Source organism: Macrotis lagotis, chromosome 8 (genome assembly GCF_037893015.1).
Source record: "Macrotis lagotis isolate mMagLag1 chromosome 8, bilby.v1.9.chrom.fasta, whole genome shotgun sequence".
NCBI classification, from domain to species: domain Eukaryota; kingdom Metazoa; phylum Chordata; class Mammalia; order Peramelemorphia; family Peramelidae; genus Macrotis; species Macrotis lagotis.
In genome coordinates, this window is record NC_133665.1 from 103,499,816 (window position 1) to 103,522,888 (window position 23,073).

The 23,073-nt window shown below is 45.7% G+C and overlaps 1 protein-coding gene across 2 annotated transcripts in view; it reads right to left on the bottom strand.

Annotated features, from left to right (window-relative positions):
- Nucleotides 1-2,925: 2,925 nt before the first annotated feature.
- The window catches only part of ZBTB47 (zinc finger and BTB domain containing 47), a 43,689-nt gene continuing 23,541 nt past the window's right edge, over nt 2,926-23,073 (bottom strand). For both annotated transcript variants that reach the window (XM_074197855.1, XM_074197856.1), the window contains 5 exons: nt 21,167-22,705; nt 15,943-16,090; nt 13,296-13,411; nt 9,233-9,377; nt 2,926-7,515 (listed from right to left, as the gene is read on the bottom strand). In XM_074197855.1, coding sequence (XP_074053956.1) covers nt 7,076-7,515; nt 9,233-9,377; nt 13,296-13,411; nt 15,943-16,090; nt 21,167-22,705 — 2,388 coding nt within the window. In that variant the 3' untranslated portion in view covers nt 2,926-7,075. The remainder of the gene's footprint in view (nt 7,516-9,232; nt 9,378-13,295; nt 13,412-15,942; nt 16,091-21,166; nt 22,706-23,073) is intronic.

A 23,073-nucleotide genomic window follows, 5' to 3' on the forward strand; every position in this document is an offset into this window, starting at 1 on the left:
ACTGCCTCAACTTTTCCTCAAATCCAGGGCATTGTGATCAGCCTTCAAGTCTGAACCTAGAATTGAAGTGGGAGGCTAACTACAGATTATACATAGATCCAGAAAGTCCAAACCCACTCAAAACAAGTTCTTCCTGTATTTCAGTTAATGTCCTTCCTACAACATGGTGTCAAGCTGAACCCGTCAACTATAGCTGTAGCTCCGATCAGAGAAGATGCTGAGATACATTTTTTGGGGGGCTGCCATATTACCTTGACTCATGTTGGATTTGCAAACCGTAAAAATCATGGACTCTCAGGGTTGGAAAAGACCTTCCAATAGACCATCAAAACAACTCAAGGAGTGACCCTAGTATTAAAAATATGCATATTTCTTCCCCTTTAAGGGAACCCAGTCTAAGAGGGGAGTAGGGAAGGGAAAGAAATTGGTTCTAAAATGTACAAAACGGCTTTCCCACATTCAGTAGAGTGAGTCTGTAGAGTTTTTCCAAGTCTTGAAAAAAAGGAGCTAACACTGGTGCTAAAGAAGCCAAAGGGAAAAAGAGGAAACCCTCCCAGACAATTCCCCACTATGGTCAAATGAAAAGTTTCTTAGGTCAAAGGTCCTAGAACTAGAAAGGAATTTAGGGACCATTTAGCCTGAAGGTTCTTAACCAGGAGGCCATGATCTTATTTTATTTTTAAATATTTTGATAATGATATTTAAATAGAATTGATTTTCTTTGTAATCCTAAGCATTTTATTTTATATATACAAAACATTATTATGTGAAAGGGTTCATAGTTTTCACCAGATTGTCAATGGGGTCCATGATGCAGAAAATGTTAAGAACCCCTGCTCCTTTTAGATGAGTTAACAGAGTCTCAGAGGGGAGGGACTTTCTTAAGATCAAGGTAATACTTGACTCCAAATCCAGTGCTCTGTCCACACAGTCACATCACTGTTCCTGACATGAGAAATATCAGATCAGTTATCTGTTGGTTGGCTCATCTCCATAGATACCCCAATCCTGACCCCTAGGACCAGAAACAGCAACTCTTCCACATGGCGGAACAGCATTTGGTGTTCAAGGGAAAATGAACAAGAGAGAAGGAAAGCTATTTGCCCCTGGCTCAGTTTCCTGGCACATGACTATGCTTATTCAGAGAATGCCAACTCAGCCCCTCCAAGCTGGCATCTTTAACATCTTTTTTCAAGGCATTCTGCCCAAGTAGCGGTGGCTGGTTAGGACTTGACTGAGAGCTCAGAGATATCTGGGCACTTAGATGGTGACTACCTCAGGGCCAGTAGAGGACTGCTCCTGTGAATGAGAAACCACTTTCTGCCAATGCTCCCTCCCCAGTGGGAAGCCCTTAGTTCTAGGCATCTCCACTGCTCAGCAATGATACTTTCCCCTTGCTTTCCTTCACTTCCCCCTCAATGTCTTAAGACAATTCTAATTCTTGGAGGGTAGTGACCCTAACTTATCTCTCCCTTGGCACTGAACACAGTATTCAGTATCCAGAGATGTTTTATCAAGGTTTGATTGTGCGCAGGATCACAGGACCTAAAATTGGAAAATGTCCTCAGATTTATAGCCTTATGAGAAGGCTATACCAAGGCAGAAGTAAGACAAACTCCTATGCTCTCCAAAAGGAATGCCTCTAAGGTCGGGAAGATTAAGGCAGTTCTCTGAGGGAAAATACTGAATAGAGGGGTTAAGTGGAATTGTTGAAGGATCTGCTTCAGGATAATGGAGCTCCGCCTCTTTACTTGGGTAAATGACCAAAGTAAGGAGGCTGAAGGGTAGAACGTCTCCATAGGGCCCACCATGCTAAGGCCAGTTAGATCCCAGTCAAGATTCCTGCTTTGAAGTCAATTCTCAAGAAAATCCAACAGTTGCTAGATCAGTAACAGTTAAGGACCATGAGTTTACAGCTAGAAAGGACAAGGGATGAGAGAAGAGAGGCCAAGTGATTTACCAAATGTTACACAGGTTAGCAGATCTGATCTTCTGTCACCAAACCTAGAACTCCACTGGACTCTGTTGCCCAGATATTGACTCCTCTAGAAATAACATCAAGCCATTTCTCAGTCAGTATCTAAAAACAGTGAGCAGATTCCAGTATATGGTTATGTGAGCCCAGAACCTGTAGCCCCTGAGTGAGTCTGCTCCCTAGGGAATCCTGTTCTTCCAAATAGGACAAAAAAGCACATTAATAACATATTTCTGGAGCAATTAAAGGGAAATAACTCACCCTCAACCAATAATGGAAACTCTGGAATTTGAGGAAGGGGAAAAGAGGGAGAAGAGGTACAGGGAGAATCCTTGCTTGGGGGGGAGCAGCAGAGGCTAGCCTCTCCTACAGTTCAATCTCCTCCTCATCAGGTAGAGCATGGTTCTACCAGTCTCTTCTCAGGACCAGGGACAGCATCTTCTCCCCTTTGGATTGTAGAAATTCTCCCAATCAAGGTAACCCAAGTAACAGCTGAAATTTGAACCCAGCACCCAAAACTATATATCTAATGTTCTTGCCACTCCCCCCAACTCCCTCCAAATTATTTACCAACTCTCTTCATTCAACTCTTGTAGAAGATAGCCCAGGAGGTGCATAATTTGGAAGAACTTTCCTCTTTCATATGTCCAGCAAGGGACATATTCCCAGGGATGGGGGGGGGGGGGAGGTCAGTTATCATTTCCTAGGGGAATGAGGAATGGAAGAGCCCCAAGTAGAGGAAAGCCCAGACACGACCATGTTCTGTCACCTCTGAGCATGCGACAGTAATTGGCTGTGGTTTCTGCTCCCCCTTCCACCCCCACCCAGGTAAAATGCCTCTAAGCAGATCTTCCCTTGCACTATTCCCCATCTCTTTTCCAATCCCCCAAACAATGCATGCAGCTGGGGAAGAGGGAATTATCATATATTGATTACAGTTTTTCTTTAAAAAAAAAAAAACATTCCCCCCATCAAGCAACAGAAAACTGGCTACCATATTTCCCAGGGTGAATCTCCTTGAAACATTCCAACTCCCCCCAGGTTGCCCCATATCTATACAGAATAAAGTGCTTTGTTTATTAATTATTATTAATAATATTGTTTATCACACTTAAGGGTCCCATGACCAGCCCTCCCCAAGGCAAGGAATCCAATGGGCCCATGGCCACCAGCTGCAACAGCTCAAATCTGGCCTTTATAAATGCTCCTCTATAGTCCCATCCCTTCCCCCAACCTCCCTCCTCCCTAGCTGCCAGCCAGTCCATACTACTGAGGTTGGCTTTGGCTTTAGTTTTTCCATGATGTATATCAACCCCTCCAACCGCTCAAGTTACACAGCACATAGGCCTGCATGTTCCTGGAGGTGGAGGGACCACTTTTGTCATAGGGCACAGCATGGGGCATGTTTGCCCAGGTGGGCATTGCCTATTTGGGCAATACTGCCACTCAAGCCCCCAGTGCCACTTCAGTTCCTATGTTCAGGCCTATGCCCTCTGCAAGGCTGGCCCAGGTTCAAAGAGGGTTCCAGCAGGAGGTGGGGAGAAGAGAGTCCATTTTCTTCCAAGTCCTCGATTTTCCTGCTCCATTTTTGACATAGCCATGGGAACCAGGAGGTCCTGTCTCCCAAAGCCTGGTATCAGTGGGGGAGGAGAGCAGAGGGAGGAGATTAAGGTGCAAAGAGTCTTAAAAACTACAAAAAAAAAGTTACAAAAAGAAAAATAAAGGAGCTTAATCAGAAAAAAATTAGCTTATGGAACTGCCTCAATTTAGGAACAGGATTAAAAGCAACCTTAACTGCCTCATCTGTAATCACTAAGGCCACACCTCTGCCTAAGTCGAGGCAGGCTGCCTAGGATCACATTGAAGTCCCAATTTATGCAGAAGGCCCCGGGCCAGCCCGGGCCACACTGCAGCAGCCTGGAGGGAAGGTAAAGGATGGGGAAGTTGAGGCAGCTAATAGGATACAAAGCCTCAGCCCATCCATGAGGATAGGGAGAGAGAAGAGAGGTGAATGGGCATAAATGCCCACTTAGCCCAGCCCAGAGGAGTGGAAAACCAGTTTCAGGTTACTCTTTTGTCATATCTAAGCTTTTCCCCACACATACATACATACATAATCACACACACATACTCTAATGAATGCATTCACCTTCATGTCCCTCCAACACACACACCCTGTATTTCCTTTGAGGTGGGGGAGGGAGTGGGAGAGCAGCAGGCTAGGAGAAATCGATGACCCCTGCCAGCACCCATGAGAACCGTCCTAGCCAAGACCAAGCAGCTTTCACTCTCCTGCCCCACAGCCTACCACCAGGAAGACCATGAGGCACCTGAGCTTGCTCTAGGGCACCAGTCCTGAGAGTCAGCTGGGGGGTGGGGAGTGGGAGAAATCCTAAAGAGTAGGTGGGTGGGGTTCCATGGAGAGAAGGCCCCCAACATGCCAGCCTCTTGGCTATGTCTTCCCCCCAAAAAATGTATTTGTAGCACCTAGAGACCCAGAAATAATGGGCCCATTATTTCCCTGCTCCTACTTCTGAAGAAATTTTGACTTTTCGCTGACCAAACCTTGGTATAAGCCATTTCTTCCAATTCAAGGGGGTAGGGTGGGGAGAGATCCCTTGGAGGGATGAGAGAGAAGAGCTGTTGGCTCATGTTTCTGGGATGCTGCCAACAGGGACAAAGCAAGAAGCAGTTAAATCCTCCCCTAAATCATGGTAGATTCCCTCCCTCTTGCCATGGGACCTGGCTGTATCCAACCTTTGGGGATTGGGACTGCATTTGGAGAATGACCAGCGACCCCTCAAGAGGCTTCTTTGGTTGAATGACCTCAGGATCCCCGAGAGGACAGAGGACTTGGCATCCTTGCCCCAAGGTACCATCATTCTCATCCTTCTCCATCTCCTAAACTGTAAGGCACTTTGAGAACCAATTCCTCCCCAGCAAGTTGTGATTCCTCCAGTTGGTGAAAAGGGTCCTTTTCCTCACCTGCCCTTCCCTCTACTCCCTGATTGGGCAAGAGCACAGAATGGTTCTGATGCCCCAAGTCTCTGACAGTCCAGTGGGATGCCTTTCCATCTTCCTAACACCTCCCAGGTGAAGGCATTCCCCACCCCCTCCCTAGCCCATGTGCTAATACAAAATTCTGGGGCTAGCTGAGCTTGACTCCCATTGCCCCCATCTACTCTCCCCTATGAGAAAAGGGTACCACTACCCATAATATTAGACTAGAAGAGGAGGCCTAAAAGCCACTAAGAGAGGTTGTGTGGGAAGGGAAGGTGGCAGCTGGAAGACAATGATCTATTGTCTTATGCCAATGGTTGTTGTGAGGCTGATCCCCTGGGAGTGAAGGGAAGGGTGAAATGCATCCTGTGGTCCCATTCCCAACTTCCTTTCCCAAAGTATGACCAAACAGCTACTACTCTATTTTCCCACCTGACCCTGGAATCCCCCATAGACTTGCTCTCCTGGAGTCAGAGCTTCCTCCCTGACTCAAGTGCCTCAAGGCCAGCAGGTAGGGGGAGTTGGGGATGGGGAGAGAAGGGAGAAATGGCATTTTGGCAAAACTGATGGGGCTTAGCCCACCCCCAATCAAAGTGAATCTAGTGCTTGTCCTGAGGTCTTTACCACCCAACACATATTGAGACACCAAAACACATACAGGCAGTCCCCCATTCATACATCTGTCCTTCTTTGATAATGTCAAAGTGTATGAAGTTTCTCAAAACTATATTCCTGGAAAAAAGGCTGATTTCTTTAGATAGTCCTCAGCCTTTTACAGTCACCTTTGCCAGTAGGTAAGAAGTCAAGATCTGTAAATATCTCCTTGGTGATCTGACTATGAAAGTTGTACAATCCACACCCAAAGACAGTGGTACACAAAGACAGGCAGACACACAGATGCACGAACATGTACCTGTGATCACACACACACACACACACACACATCCCTCCTACAGACTGTACCTCACCCCATAAACACTCTCCCCAGACCCACAGACAGACACTAGTCTAAAGACATCCTTGGGTGGACACAGAGACAAGAGCCTCTCAAGCAGACACACTTAGACTCACAAAGATGCAGACGTGTATACCCTGACTCTGGGACACACATGTGCTCACACACAAGGACAATGACCTCTCTCACCAAACTCACCTCTCTGCACTGCCGCCCTCCCCTATAGTGGCATACCGGGACTTTCAGACTGCCCAAGGCCTTCTACCTGCACAGCTCATCTTAGGTGGCAAATGCTCACCCCCATCTTGTCTCTGTCTTGATCCTCAAACCCCAACCTACCTCACACAAGGCCCTCAGAACCTAGCTTAGAAAACTGGCTTTAGCTGAGTCCCACCATGTGCTCAGAGAAGGTCTGGGGCTGCCTCTCCCATCAGCCTACCTACTTACAACTCTTCTCTCTCATTTTACAAATGAAGAAACTGAGTCCCAGAAAAAAAGTGACTGACCCATAGTCTAGATATGAATCTAGGTTCCTTGACTCTTAACCTAAGTCTCTTTCTACTTATACCACTCTGCCTTCCCAAGGCCTATTTTTCCTCTCATCCAAGCAATGGAAACTCCCTGTCCCCACTCTGCAAAAAAAAACCAAAAAAAACAAACCTAAGGTACCACCTCCTAGTCCCCATCCAGGGATTCAGCCTATATCCAATTCATCGTCAATACTACTATGATGAGACCATATGCAAAATGGAACTGAGTGGTCATGGAACAGGAAGGAGATGGGAAGGGGCGAGGGGAGCACAGGACTTCAAAACTGGAAGGGATCTTATCTAACATCTAGTCCAACTTCCTCCTAGTGCAGATGAGGAAACTGAGGTTCAGAGAAGACCAGCAGCCTGCCCAAAGTCATATGGGTTTTTGGCAGGGTGAGAATCTGAACCCTTGGAAATCCCATCAATCACTCTTTCCACTCTACTGAAGAAGGAGAGGGGAGAAAAAGAGAGGGACACACACATGGGCTCCATTTTCCAGAGTCAATCCATGGGGTCCTTTCAGAAGTGCAGCTGGGAGAAACTTGGTGTGGACAAGAGGCAATAAGAGGGCTCTGGGGTAGAGCAGCAGGGTCAGGGTGAGGAATAGGGACCTTAGTTGTGGCTGGCGTTGACCTTCCCCGTAGAGAACAGAGGGGGTGGGGGAGGTAAGTGAGGTGGGGGAGGTAGGGCCTGAGGAAGTGGGGGAAGCAGGGGCAGGGAGTGGGTAGGGGCTGGAGGTGGTGGTGGGGGCTGTGGAGGAGGAAGGCCAGACTGGATAGGGGTTGAGGGGGCAGCTCCTGGGGGCACTGGAGTCAGAGCCAGGGTCAGGCCTGGTGAGTGGTCACCACCATCAGGAGTGTCCGAGGTCATCGGGTGACTGACACGGAAGCACTTCTCTTTGTGGGCCTTAAGCATGTTGGAGAAACGGAAGCGCTGGCCACACACATCACAGGGGTAGGGCTTCTCGCCTGTGTGTGTCCGCCGATGCCTCTTCATGTTGGGCCGGCTCGTAAAGCTCTTGCCGCAGATCTCACAGATATACGGTTTCTCACCTGTGGACAGGGAGAAGTAAGGGAAGTCTGGTCATCCAGAATCCTGGCTGGTAACTCACACCCTGACCCCCCTCTGGCCCCTTGGTCATGGTCTTTCACTGCCAGTCACTCAAAGCCCAAGCCAGTCATTCACTCCCTTGTAGAGTGCTTTCCTTCCATCTATCCCCTCATCAAATTTCCACATTCCAGAACTCCCTCAATTCCCACTCTTTTTCCCTCATTCTGACTTTCATATGGCTGAGGTCAAGGACCAGCAGATGTAATGATTTAAATGGGAAAAGCCATAGACTAAGAGTCAGAAGGTCTGAGCTTGAGTCTCTGCAATGAACCCACTGTGGGACCTTGAGCAAGTAAGTCACTTCTCTGTAAAGTGGGATTGATCCTTCCTTACATTCTCTACCTAATGGGGTTATTTTAAGAAAAGCTCTTTGTTTAAAGATCGAGAAAAGAGTTATTGTTGATTATAGATTTCAGAGTTGGAAGGGGCCATTCAGAGGCTATTCAGTACCACCCTTCTATTTGACAGATGAGGAAACTGAGGCCTAGAGAGGTCTTACTCAAGGTTATTAACAGAATAAGTGACAGAAGTAAAATTCAAACTCAAATCATTCAGCTCCAAAGCTGAATGATCTTTTATTGCATTATGTGATCTGTTCTCAAGAAGTGGGTCTCTTTTGCTAAGACAAGCAACACCTGCCAATGGTCTTGGCTCAGCTTTGGTTAGATCTGAATGTAATTTCACTCATTTCACCTACTTAATCATGAATCTATTAAAATATTCCTGTTGACTTAACTAATTCCAATGTGGCAATCAGAAAAATATTTCAAGTTACCAAAGGCAGTTAAAAAGCCTATTCTTTCAAATTCAGATCTCAGCTCATTACTTTCCCCCTTTCAGCAAATATTTAATATTGCTGGGTGTGGTGGTGAAAGTCTATAATCCTTAATACTGGTGAATTGCTAAACTTAGGAATTCTGAGCCTCACTAGGAAAAGGATGTCTCAGGTTCTAAACTTGGGCTTTTTTCCAAACTGTGCTAAACAGTTCGCTTCTCTTCTCCCCACTCTCTGGAAGCCTCCCCCACCTGGAATTCCAAGATATCAGATCTCCAAGGGACACTATAGAGCAAAAGGCCTAAATCTTACAAGAGATAGATAAGGAAATTGAGACTCAGAAAGAGAAAGCAGCTTGCTTTGGGTCACACAATAGTAAATAAGAGTCAAAAGTCAAATTGGAAGAGTCAAAAGTCAAATTCAGGTCTTCAATTTCTAAATCCAGGGATCTTTGTTTGGGATTGGGAGAGAGAAAGAGAAAAGGGGAAAGAGGGGCAAAGGAGAAGGAAAGAGAAAAGTATGGAAGGCAGAAAAACAGAGAGGGAAAGAGAGAGAAAGAGGAAGAGAAAAAGAGGGAGAGAGGGAGAGAGGGAGAGAGGGAGAGAGAGAGAGAGAGAGAGAGAGAGAGAGAGAGAGAGAGAGAGACAGAGACAGGGAGACAGGGAGATAGAGATAGAGATAAATTTGGGGGTACTTGGTCATCACTTCTAGGGAGAGTTCTCTGGGTAAGTGAATTCTCTAGGTTAAGATGGGGAGAGAGCAAGGTGGGGCTCTCACCAGGAAGGTAATAATCCTGGGTAGGGAGGAAGTAAGGTGTAGGAGATGATGACAAGGGAGGTAGAAGGGAAGGAACGAAAGGAGAAGGGATCTTCAAAATCTCTCACCTGTATGTGTTTTCATGTGCTCATCAAAATACTGCTTCATGTTGAAGTCCTTCCCGCACCACTGGCACATGAATTGCTTGTGACCAATATGGATGCTCATGTGAGACCGAAGCTGGTACTTGTACTGGAAGCGCTCATTGCAATTCTGTCCAGGAAAAAGACAAGAGTAATGAATGTGAGGACTCTCACCACCTTCACCAAGTCTTTAGAAGTTCAGAAATGCTTGCAGATGGTTCTAGGTTAGGCTGTGATTAAATGAGTGGAGGGCAGAGCAGAGGAAGAAGAGAGGGGAAAGGAGTTATCTAGCACATGAGTCTGAGAACATCCCCCCTCCCTCTGTGAGTCTAGAAATTCAATTCAAGACTGGTTTGTTGAATTCAATTAAATGCTAAGTATGTGTAAGAGCTTAGGATACAAAGTCAACAAATTGTTTCACCCTCAAGAAATATATATTCCTAGTGATAAACAGATAAGTAAATGCAAGATAATTGGAGGGCAGAGAACAGTAATTGGAAGGAGAGGTGATGTGTATCAAGAAAGGCTTTCTGTAGAAGGTGGCCCCTGAGCTAAGCCTCGAAAGTAACTAAGGAAAATAAAAAGCACAGGTAAAGACTTAGTATTTTCCAGAGCTGAAAGACAACTGGAGACAGAGAGACAGAGGCTAATCTGGGAACAGCCCACAAACCAGTCTGACTGGGAGAAAGAGAATTCAAAAGGGAGAGATCCTGTGACAGTAGGAGTGGTCAAGACAGTGAAGGATATGGGATGTATTTGCAGAATGGTCCTGGAGCCAAATTATGGCAGGGCTTTAAAAGCCAATGAGAGGAGTCTGTATTTGATCTCAGAGAAAGAAGGGAGCTTGATGGCATCAGATTCAATCTGTGTCTGAGCAGTAACCCTACCTACATCTTGGACCAGGGGTCACCCTGGTTGAAGATTCCTAATGAAGGACAATGAACCCTTCCTCTCCCGGCAGCCCATTCCACTTTGAGGACAATTCTGATTATTTTTTTAATGTTGTATCAAAATCTGCCTCACTGAAAATCTTATTTATTACTCCCAGATCTGCCCATTGAGGCCAAGCAGGATAAATTGTGGCATTATTCTACTCATGTCCAAGCCCAACTCCAGTTGTCCCCACTCCAGAAAGCCTATCTACAACATTAGTAGCTAGATGGAACAGTAGAGAGAGCCTGAAGTCAAGAAGATGTGAAATCAAATCCAGCCCAGACACTGGTTTGACTTGACTCCAAGATACCACAGTATCCTCTCCATCCTAGTTGCCCTCTAGACTCATTATTTGTTGGCATCCTTCCTAAAATATGATATCTAAAGTTGGATACAATCTTCCAGGTATGCTCTAAAGCCTGTTGAACTATCCATACATGAGGAAACTGAGGTCCAGGGAGGGGACATAACTCGATCAAGGTCACAAAAGTTAAAGTAAGCACCTGAGAAGCAAGACGGTCCTGACTCTAAAGCCACATTTCCTGTTTCCTCTGTATCACCTCCTTCTAGGGTAGGGACAGGGAACGGGCCAGTCTGCAGACTGTTTAAGGCCTGCAAAATCATTTGATCTGACACTGCCAGGGCAACCACAGGTGGGACTCAAAATTCAATAAATCTAGGAGCTTTTTAGGGGTGAATTAAGTAAATGTTGGGCCAAATATAGCAGGTGAATAATGTTATAATTATCCAACTGGCCCTTGACAGAATAAAAGGTTCTCCACCCCTACTCTAGAGGATCAGCCGTTATTAATGTATCCTAAGATTATGTTAACGTTTTTTGGCTGCCATGCTTCTGGATTGATTCCTCCTATGCTGGTGGTCCACTAAAACTCCTGACTCTTTTTTCACAAGAATGTTTATTTAGAGCAAGCAGCCTTGGAATCTGAAGGACCTGAGTTCAAATGTGACCTCAGATACTTACTGTCTGACCCTGGGCAAATCACTTAAGCCCAATTGCTTCCCCCAAAATAGATAGATGGATGGATAGATAGATAGATAGATAGATAGATAGATGATAGATAAAAACTCCAGATGCAGTTTGTTAGTTCAATTTCATCAAATCTTTCCAAAGACTTTTTGTTGGTTTGATTATAGGTACTACCTTTATTACAGGCCTTGAAATGGGTCTAAAATTTTGAAAATTCCACTTCATACCAAAGAACCAAACAGGTTTTGCAAACATACTTCCATTGACAAAAAATCCAGGCACTGTCCCTTATTAAGGCAAACCAACTTGTTTTCTCCTCTCTGGGGACCTAATGGAATCTTGATCTAGATCTGAACTGTTAACATACAATATTTCTAGAGGTAAATGTATTGTGAGCTGAAGAATTTAGGAGTTGATGATGATGATGTTTGCCCTTCAATTGTTTTTAGATTTTGCAAGGCAGTGGAGTTAAGTAGCTTGCCCAAGGCCACACAGCTAGGTAATTATTAAGTGTCTGAGGCTGGATTTGAACTGAGGTACTCCTGACTCCAGGCCGGTGCTCTATCCATTGCGCCACCTAGCCACCTCTGTCCTTCATTCTTGAAGAAGATCATGACATCGGGGAGCACATGAATTGACTTTGAGTGAGGGGGTGTTGTGCTAAGACACCAGCCTCATTTTTCTCCTCTGAAACCATCTGGGTCCAGTGGCCAGATATGAATCAGGACGACTGGAGATGATCCTGGATATGAGACAATCAGGGTTAAGTGACTTGCCCAAGCTAGTAAGTATCAAGTGTCTGAGGATTCGAACTCCTATCCTCTTGACTCCAGGACCAGTGGTCTATCCATTGAGCTACCTTGTATCTAAGAGTTAGGAAGGTGGGGAGATAAATGGGATGACCAAGCTCTGTGATATGTGTATTTATGTCTACATACATGTGTATATACATATATATATATATATATATAATATGTATAGATCTCTGACCTCTCATGAAACATTGAGACCCCCTTCTTCTCTGCTTATGTGAATTCTACTCATCTCCAAGCCCAGCTCCACCTGTTCTCCCCGCTCCGGAAAGCCTTCTCTCATTACTCCTACCCACACTGATCTCTTCTCTGTCCTTTGGAAGAAAAGAGTCTGGGATTACATAGCAGGTCAACATTTAAAGCAGCATTTGAACTCAGGTCTTCCTGAATCCAGGCCCAGCACTCCATCCACAGTCCCACTTAACTGCCTCTGGTCCCACAGCTGCCTGGTGGTAAAAACACTAGACTTGGGAATCAGGAAACCTGGGTTTGTCCTGTATGGTCTCAAGCAAGATCTTCCCCTCCCTGAATCTCAATTTCTTCTTATAGAAATAACAATGTCAGACCAGATTACCTCTAAGGTCCCTTCCCAGATTGGAGATTTTTAGGTCTGAAAACAGCCCAGGAGAAAGATAGTAGAAGATTAAAAGCAATAAAAAACAAAAATTAAAAGTTTCTCCTACACCGAGAAGGAATGGAAGGAAAAATATGTCAACAGAAAGCTTGCCATGGAATCCAATGAAACCAAATCATTCCTAGAATGTTTAAGGATAAAGATGGAAGACAAAAAAACAAAAAATGGAAAAGACTTGCTAAGATTTTTATAACAACTTTCTGTAATGATGACAGCAGTAACCTCATGTTTGAACACTAACATCACAGTCCTTGAGCTCTGGAGAAAATGAAACAATTTAAGGATTATTAAGAAAATAAAGAGGAAAGAAATAGATGAAACATAGCAAACTTCTCCAAAAGCTTCATAGTGGAGGTGACACAATGTTGAGTATGCTTTTGGGTCACATAAGGTAAGGAGGAAAAGGTCTTCCATAAGCTCCTTTTACCTCCCCCACCCCCTCAGGCCCAGAGGGGTAACTTCAGAGCCCATTCTTCTTCCTCCCTAGAATCAAAGAGTGCCCCTTGATTTTCCAAAGGGGAATGAGCTAAGGTAGCCTCTCAGAGACATGATCGGACAGAAAGAGGGTCTTGGGGCTAAGAACAGGGAAGGCATAAGAGTCCCTGACCAATCTCTCACCAAGGAGGAGAGAGCATCCCTTAATTGACAGGTAGGGTCCATTAGTCCCTAGAAGGTGCTTACCTCACATTTGAAAGGCTTCTCCCCAGAATGCTGCAGTGAATGGACTTTGAGTGACATGCTCCTCTTGAAGGACTTGCCACAGGTCTCGCAGGTGAAGGGCATGTCCTTGGTGTGAGCTGAGAGGTGGGGAGGGGAGGAGGTGACAGCTATTAGAAAATCTGTTCTACCTGCTTGAGAGCTACGCGAGGCTAGGGACTGGGCAGGTCAGGATCATCTGCACTCATGGACAAGTCTTTCTCTGGGTCTGTTTCCTCATCAATAACATGGGTATATCAATCCTTACACTACTCATTTTATGGGGTTATAATGGGGAAAGGACTTAATAACTCTTAGTGCTTCAAAAAGAGAACCTGTTGCTATTATTATCACTAGTTGTAGAACCTCCTCAGAGCCACGAGGCCAAAGAGAGGGGAGGGAGAGACAAGGTTGCTCTGACGGTACAGAAGACTCCCCCAGAGAGTCTTATTGGCTTCCTAATCTCCAAGATCTCTATAGAACTCACCAAAAAATTAAGAGGAGAATTTCTAATACTGTTAATGCCTAGAAAGGATTGCTCGGAATGAACAGCAGCTTTGCTACACTAAGAGTCCCTGATATTTCCTTCCCTGAGAGAGTTGGGAGCAGGGAAGAAGAGTCACATAAGGGATAAGACTGATTAGAACTAGATTGCCTAGTATGATCTTCAAGGTCCTTTGCCAGAGGAATGGCCCAGTTGATTCCCCTAATCACAAGCCCATTTAACTTTCAGTCTTGCTTTCCATAATCCTCTAACTCAGTGTGGGATCTTAGACATGTTATTTTCCTAATCTGGGCCTCAGTTTCTCCATCTGTAAATTTAGGGACATGAAGCAAATTATTTCTGAGGTTCCTGCTAGTTTAAATATTCTGTCATCAACCTACCTGTTCTCTGTCTCTGTTACCAGTACATCAGAAAATCCTTGCTATCTCTAGGGTCATCCTCATTCCCTATTCACCATCCCACCAGCTCTTGAGGGAATCAAATGAGTTAAGGGTGGGAAAGTTCTTTAGAAATATAAAAGTAATTTATCATAGCACCCTAAGATAATAGTTGAAAAATTAGAAGGGAATAGGAGGGATTTATTAGAATCTCCTTTCATTAGCTAAATCTTCAAGGGAAGGAAACTAAGAGGGGCTTGAGATCTACCTCTTACTCCCTCATCCCTTCAGTGATGGGGGACTACCTACTCAAGAAACCTGGTATGGGAGACTGAATGGCCTTGGAGTCAGGGGGTCTGGGATAGAATTCCAGCTTTGTTGCTCTAAAACCTGGGCAATCTTGAGTCTCAGTTTCCTCATCTATAAAAATGAGGGGAGTGGACTCAGTGAGATCTCAGATACCTTCTAGCTCTAAAATCCTACAACCTCCAGAGACAGCCATGCTCTATGTTAAGCAGTTCTAGTTGTTGTGGGAGGGATGTCTCAAAACAAACTCAAATTCACCTATTTGCCCTGTTATAATGTATCTATCCCCAATACTGGCTCTAGTGATGCTTCCAGGGATTACACAGAACACCTTGGACTCCCTCTTCTATGAGATGCCTGGGGATAGGCAATGAATGTATGCTGTGCCAGCCCCCTTTCTTGCCCCCAAATATTATTATCTCTTTTTTAGGCTATCAGCATGAGGAGTTCCAAAATTCTCTAAGAACTGTATCTTCTTGTATCATGCAAGGCATCCCTGGTTCTCAAAGTATGCTTTTTGGACTCTGAGGGTTCCCCAAGACCCTTTTACAAAGTCTTCAAGGTCTGTTTTCATAATAATACTAAAATACTTTCTAATATGATAAATATTGAAAGTTAACACCCCCATAAACAAAGGCCTCAATAATTTTTCTTAAATGCGAAAGGAACAAAAAAGTTGAGAACCATATGTCTCTGTAATTTTTAAGGTTATAATAGATCCCATGATGTACACCTGGATCAAGTAACCCATTTTACAAATAAGGACATTAAGGCCCAGGAAAGTGACTTGACTTTTGTCTAAAGTCATGTGGTCAGGAAGCAGCAGAGTAGGGCTCTGACTTGAAAGCCATTACTCTAATCATCCCGCCACACTGCCTCTAATCCTTTCCATTTTGAAGACATTATGATTCATTTTATTAGTTACAATTAAGAAAGGGGGAGGGGCAGGAGACACTTGCTGTTGACATCCTAAAAATACTTCATATATTACCCATAACAAGTGCATAATTCCTATTGTGGGGAGGGGCACAGGAAAGGAATGGCTCTGGGGACAGGGCCAGAAACAGCTATATAAATTCAAGATTAGAAGAAAAGACCTCAGAGGCTACTTAATTTGGACAGATTAGGACCCGGGGTCCAGAGATGTTAAATGATGTCTACCATCATCAAAGGGGTATATATATAAACAAAGGTAGAATTTGAACCCAGGTCTTCCACTCCAAATTCTGCTCTCTTTCCACTATATAATGCTGACTTTCTTCCAAAGGACCTGCACAGATCATCTGTCTAAACCTCTTATTTTATAGAGGGGATGAGCCTCAACTAGGGATGCAGCTGGAGTCCCCACCCAGGCCTCTTTTAGGGATCTTTCCCCAACGTTGCCTATAAGCCCCTTCCAGACACCCCCCTGCCATGGAATTCTCCCCCATCACCAGGGACTCACCGACCATGTGTTTCCGCACGTGGGCCATGGTATAAAATTTCTTCTCACAGATCTCGCAGGAAAACTTCTTCTCTGCGTAGCCATGGACAATCTTGTTGTGCTCGTGGAGGGACCAAAGCTTCTTAAAGGCTTTCCCGCACGTGACACACTGGCCAAGGGGAGGTGGGGAGAGGGAGAGAAAACTTTAGTGAGAGGCCCCAGCTGACTGTTCAGGAGGAAGGGAGGGCAGGGAGGCAGCCAGATTAGGGGGGAAGGCCCTTGGGAGGGTCAGAGGAGAAAGAAGTCCTGGTCAACACCAACACACACACATACACACACACACACACACACACACACACACACACACACGCATAGACACATATAGGCAATGCATGCACGCACATATCTATTTATACACATACCCAGTACAAAATACACCCAACCACAGACATACACACCTACACGTGCAGATACACACACACACACACACACACACACACACACACACAAAATGCACACCCATACAAACCTATCTACATACATCCACAGTACACACATACAAACACATATACACACACATGGTTCCTAGGGATATCCTTTCACTTCCCAAACTAAAACTTTTCTTTTGCTATCCATGAGAATTTAATTCCCAGGTATCATCATCCTCCCTAACTCAGGAAGTCTTTCTGCTCTTTATCCAATATTTCTGAGCACTCCTGATTGTGTGTGTGTGTGTGTGTGTGTGTGTGTGTGTGTATTTGTCTGTCTGTGTGCATTCTCTAGCCCTGTGTTTTCTTAACCTTAGGTCCATGGCTCCCCCAGCAACCGGTGACTAGATTTAGGGAAAAGGGTTCCTGAACTTGGATGAAAAAAATTACAATTTTATTTCCAAAGAACTGTTTTCTTTTGTAATCCAATGTATTTTATTTTATACACTGAAAAACATGATTCTGAGAAGGGGTCAAAGAAGAACCTGCCCAAGGGATCCAAAACACAAAAGGAGTTTAAAAGCCCCTACATAAGACCCTGGAATGGCCAAGCTGGAAGGGAGTGGGTGTAGACCAAACCTGCCCGCTAGCTCTTAGCCATCAAGCTCCATAGCCACTTCCCAGCCTGGGCCTGAACTCTGCAACCAGAGAAACAATAGGGAAGACAAATCCAATTCTATTGATGTGTCAACGGCTCCACCAGGCCAATGTATGGAGTACATTACACATTATATTCTATCTACACCCCTCTGGTAGTGAATTCCTGGGTGTCTCTTTAATAACAGGAGGGAGAAGCTGGTCTGCCTCTTCTCTTACAGAGACATATGGTTCTCAAAATTTTTGTTCCTTTCACATTTAAAAAAATTATTGAGGACCCCAAAGAGCTTTTATTTATGAGGGTGTTAACTTTCAATATTTATCATATTAGAAAGTAAAACATTTTAGTATTATTATGAAAATAGACGTTGAAGACTTTGTAAAAGGCTCTTGGGGAACCCCCAGAGTACAGCCCAACAGAATCACAGATTTGAAAACCCCAAAGTCACTTGGGGTCCCTGAACAGCAAGAGACTGCCCTGCCCAGGAATCTTTAGCCCAGAGTCTCAACTAGCTGCTTCAAGCTACCTTCCCAGATTTACAAATCCCTTCTCCCTTACTTTTTCCTCTTCCTCCTCTTTTCCAGTCAGCCTGGCCTCCTAGACATCCCCTGCCAAGGTAAAGAGCATTCCTGCCTTGATGTCTTGGCTTACTCAGCCCCCAGTGCCTGGAGGCCTTTCCTCATTTCCCCAGCTGCTAGTGTTTGGAGAGTACCTTGATCTAATCTGTACCTGTTTTATATCTACCTATTTATCGAATACTGTCTTCCTGTTAAAAAATACCCCAGCACTTAGAGCAGAGTCTGATACAAAAGAAGCGCCTAATGAATGCTTAGGGGCTGACCAGTGTGACTGGCATACCTGGCCTGAGCACCCCAGGTCACTCTGTTCTCCAATTTTTCACATGCATGGTCCTTGTCTCTCCCCCAAGACCAGGATTTCCCTGAGGCCTCAGAGGAGGCCTCTTCCTCCACCACAGAGTAGAGAGAGAGAACTAGAGTACCGAATTGGAGGGTCAGAATTGGGAGAGAACTCAGAATCTAATTCAATTCTAATTAATAAGACAATCTAGCACCACACAGTGGGAATACAAAATTTTGAAGAGCCGCTGCCCCTGCAGTAGTGAGAGAACATATACACAGAGGAGCATAATATGAGGTGAGGACTGGAGGGTGAAGAGGAGGGACAAGAATTAGAAAAATTTGTATTTTTTATGTTTTATATTATTTATGTTTATGTTTTTATGTTACTGTGTAACAGGGATTGCTCTAAGCATTTTACAAACATGATTTCATTTGAAAGAGGGTAAAGGAGAAGTTGAGAGACTCCCGCTGGACATCCTGGAAGAAGGGGATTTGAAGGGGTCTGCAAGGAGATAAACTTATGTGGGGTTTGTGTGAATGAAAGGGGAAGGTGAGGCATCAAATTCAGGGAACTGCTAGCTCAGTCATCAAGTGGCTGGAAGTTAGAGAATGGAAACAAGACTAATAGGAAATAAGGCTAGAAGAGTAGGTTCATGAGGGCCTTAAATTGATGGCTAACGAGTTTGTTCTTCATGGGAGCAGCAACAGGAAACCACTGAGTATTTTTAAGCAAGGAGGGACACGGTCAGCCCTGAGTCTCAGGAAGACTATCTGGGCAGCTCATGGAGGGTGGATTGAGAGGGGAAAGACCAGAGGCAGAGACCCAAGAGACGGGCTGAGGGAAAGGGCTAGGGGGTCTGGAGTAATGTAATGGCCAAGATTTGGAAAGTCAGTGGCAACAGGACTTGACGCTTGTGGGGCCTGAAGGACAGGGAGAGACCAAGGATGATATGAAGGTTACAGACTTTGAAGGGAACCAGAATCTACTGTGTCACAAACACGATACATGGGGAAGCACTGTGTGTACTTACTAACTGTGCAAGCACTTTACGACCATTGTCTCAGGGGACCTGTCCCCATTTGGAAACTGAGACAAGTAGAGGCTAAATGACTTGCCCAACAGCTGGGGAATGGCTTAACAAACCGTGGTATATGTATGTCATGGAACACTATTGTTCTATTAGAAACCAGGAGGGACAGGAATTCAGGGAAGCCAGGAGGGATTTGCATGAACTGATGCTGAGTGAGATGAGCAGAACCAGAGAAACACTGTACACCCTAACAGCAACATGGGGGTGATGGCAAACCTTGATGGACTCGCTCATTCCATCAGTGCAGCAATCAGGGACAAATTGGGGCTGTCTGTGATGGAGAATACCATCTGTATCCAGAGAAAGAACTGTGGAGTTTGAACAAAGACCAAAGACTATTACCTTTAATTTAGAAAAAAAAATCCCATTATCTTATTATGTAATTCTGCTGTCTCTTATACTTTGTTTCTTCCTTAAGGATATGATTTCTCTCTCATCACATCCCACTGAAATCAGTGTATACCACGGAACCAATGTAAAGACTAACATGATGTGTTCTGTGGGGGAGAGGGTAGGGAAGTGAGATTAGGGGGGAAATTGTAAAATTCAAAATAAATAAATAAATGAAAAACAAAACAAAAAATAAGTGATTTGCCCAAAGTCACAAAGCTAGAAAGGTTCTGAGGATGGATTTGAACTCTGGTCCTCCTGGATCCAGGTCTAACATATATCTATTGTACCACCTTGGTTGCCAGTCACTTGGGTGACTGGGAAGGTCATGGGTATCCTCAACAAAACTGGAGAAAATTGAAAGAAGGGAGATTTTTTAAAGGGGAACATGATAGAAAGCAGCATGATACACTAGAGAACTCGATGGAGTTGGTGTGAGGGAGCTAGATTAAAATTCTATAAAATGGAATGGCCAGTCGCTGGATCTCTGACCTAAGCGGCCCTACCTACTCTAAGTCTGAGATCTTCTAATAAGATACTGAGCCCCAACTCTGTCATCTTTTAGCACCCAAGTCCCCTCCTCTAGAACCTGCCTCCTGGGCCTCATCCTGGGGGAGAGCTGACTCTGAATTCTCAGAAGCTAAACCTTCACCAGTCCTACCAAACTGGAATGGCTTCAAGGACAAACCCGGCAGCGGACCCTATGTCTGTCATCTGAGACTCCAGAGAGGGGCACAGACAGGGTCCACCCCCAGAAGGATGGCCATCTGCTGGTGACTTCTGGGGCCAGCAGCTATGACCAGCTCCTATGACCCAGGGGTCACAATCTGTGTCAGTGGGGAAGATCTCATGTCGATGAAATAACAGACACTTATAAGATCCAGATGACCTTTATAGATAGTGTTTTAAGGTTAGCAAAGCTATCTCTAAATATCTCATCTCATCTTCCCGACAACCTTGGGAGATGGGTGTTATTATTTATCTTCATGTAATAGATGAGGAAACTGAGACAAACAGGATAAAGTGACTTGCCTGGGGTCACACAGCTAAGAAGCGTCAAATATCTAAGGCTGCATTTGAACTCGGTTCTTCCTGACTCTAGGTTCACCCTTCTATCCTCTTCACTGACTCCATGTTCTTTGAAAGAAAATACATATCATAGTTCAGTTCTCAATCACACAGTCCCAATTCTCTAATTGATTTACACTTTGTTTTCCCAGCCAGACTCTGAGCTTCCTCTCCTTCAGCCTCTCCAGGCCCAGAATGACTGAGCACCTGATGGGCCCACAGAGGGGATTTATTAAAGATAGGTGCAGGGACAGCTAGGTGGCACAATGGATAGAGCACCAGCTCTGGAGTTAGGAGGACCTGAGTTCAAATCCAGCCTCAGACACTTAATACTTACTTGGCTGTGTGACCTTGGACAAGTAACTTTTAACCCCATTGCCTTGCAAAAAAAAAAAAAAGAAGAAAAAAAGCAGGTAGCAGGTAGCAAAAGCATTGGGTCTGAATCTCACTTCTACACTTCCCAGTTGTACAACTAGAGGCCAGTCATCTCCCCATCTCTAAGCCCCAATTTCCTTATCTATTTAATGACCTTAATAGCATCTTTTAAACTCAACCCCATGGGGTTGTTGTGAGACCAAACTGAAATGATGGCTGTAAAACACCTTCCAAATTTAGCCAGTTTTTATCATCTGCTAATGGGGCTCAATTTCCCCATCTCTAGAATGGGTCAAGGTTAGGAAATAGAGGTAGTCCAGAAACCTGGGGATAGGAGGATAGGCAGGGGAAAGGTGGTCTTAGGGGGCTTCCCACCTGGATGTTCCTCTCACAGTCTGTCTGGTGGTGCAGCAGGAGCTCACTCTCGAGCAGGAAGCGCTTGCCACATTTGTCACAGATCTGCATGCGACTATGGGTGACGTTCATGTGTTTCTCCAGGTACCAGCGGTTGTTGAAAACTCGAGGGCACTTCTGGCATGGGTGATGCTGTTTCTCCTCCAGCTTCACCTTGGGTCCCAGACCATCTGGAGCCGGGGCAGGCACCTGGGCATCCTTCCTTCGCTTCCGGCCTCTGCGGGCCCCCTCCTCAACACCCTCTTCCTCCTCCTCCCCTGAGACCCCCTGTTTGGCACTCTCCCTTGACCTCGTGGCCACACTGCTCCTTGTGGCCTGGCTTGTTCGGGATCCCTGACAAGCAGGTCTCAGTTTCTCCTTCCTTGCCCGGCCTGCCACCACCTCCTCTTCCTCCTCTTCTGTTGTCTCTGCCTCCTCTTCCTCACTATGCTCCTCCTCCTCTTCCTCTTCCTCCCCACCATCACCCTCCTCCTCTTCCTCCTCTTCCTCCTCTTCTTCCTCCTCCTCCTCCTCCTCTTCTTCCTCCTCTTCCTCTCCCCCACTGCCACCAGCACCCCCTTCCTCCTCCTCCTCTTCCTCTTCCTCCTCCCCCCTGGCTCTCTCCTCTGGGCCCAGCACTACAGTGGCCTCCCCAGTGTCAGCAGCTGATGGCTTCCCCTCCGGACCTTTGGACACATGGAGGGTCTGATTGTTCAAATTGACCTCCACGATGATCTGCTGCTGCTCCCCACTATAGGCCCCCTGACCCTCCAAGTCCTCCTCAGAGTCCTCTGCCCCTTCCAGCTTACACAAAGCCCCAGGCGCTGTCCCCTCAGTAGCCCCAGCCTCCTCCTTCTCCTCTTTGTAGAATGGCTTTGTGGACACTGGACTCAGCCCTAAACCAGTGGTGCCACCCAGCCCCGCACCATCTTCTACCCTCACTGAAAAAGGGTCTGCTCCTTCTCGGGCATAGATCTTGGGTTGCGTGGGGGCATCAGCCTCCTGTTTGATCTCACAATAGTATGAGGCAGGGCCAGGAGGGCAACCCCCACCACTGCTCCCAGGTCCCAGGGCCATGGCCACAGGGCCAGGGGGACCAAGGGAGCAGGCATCCAACAAGTCCTGGCAAGAGGCAGCAATGTCCGCCATCTGGAGAACCGAGGCGGCGTTTAGCACGTCCTGGACGTTGGCTGCGTTGACCAGAAGCTTAGAGGTATAGATGAAGTTGAGGATCTGCTGGAGGCCCCGAGGGGCCAGGGCCTCCAGAGATAGCTCGACCCTTTGCAGCTGCTTGTTCTGAGTAAAGAGAGAGTGGAAGAATTGGCTGTAGGCAGCCAGGACCCCTTTGTGGGCTGGGAAGACACTGTGTTGCTGTACCAGCACCAGGTCCACGTCACACAGGTCTGGCTGAAAGAGTCGCTGCTGGTTCAGCCTGTCCATCAAACAGGTGAAATGCAGGGCCACATCCTCCACCAGGGAATACTCGGCCGATGGGTAGTCAGTTGTCTTCTCAACTATCAACTGGAAGGAGAGAGAAAGGGAGAGAGAAAAGCCTGAATTGTGGGACATGTCAGCAGGGAGCTCAGAGATCATTCAGTTCAATAAACCCCCCTCTCCCCCATTCACAAGTAAAGAAACCAAGGCTCAGAACTGGAAAATTGTGGTTCCCACAAGAAATAAGTAACAACATTCTATAATTTCAAAGCCTGGACTCTTTACCAGATCATGTTGCCTTGAGAGAAAATAGAATTATCTAAGGATGAGTTCACCCTCAGTTCTCTTCCCTCCCTTCCCCAACCCTTTCTGTATTACATACTTCCCTGGTTACAGTTACCCTATGATTCTACAGTATCAAAACTGGGATCACAGTATCTATGATTTGGAAGGCA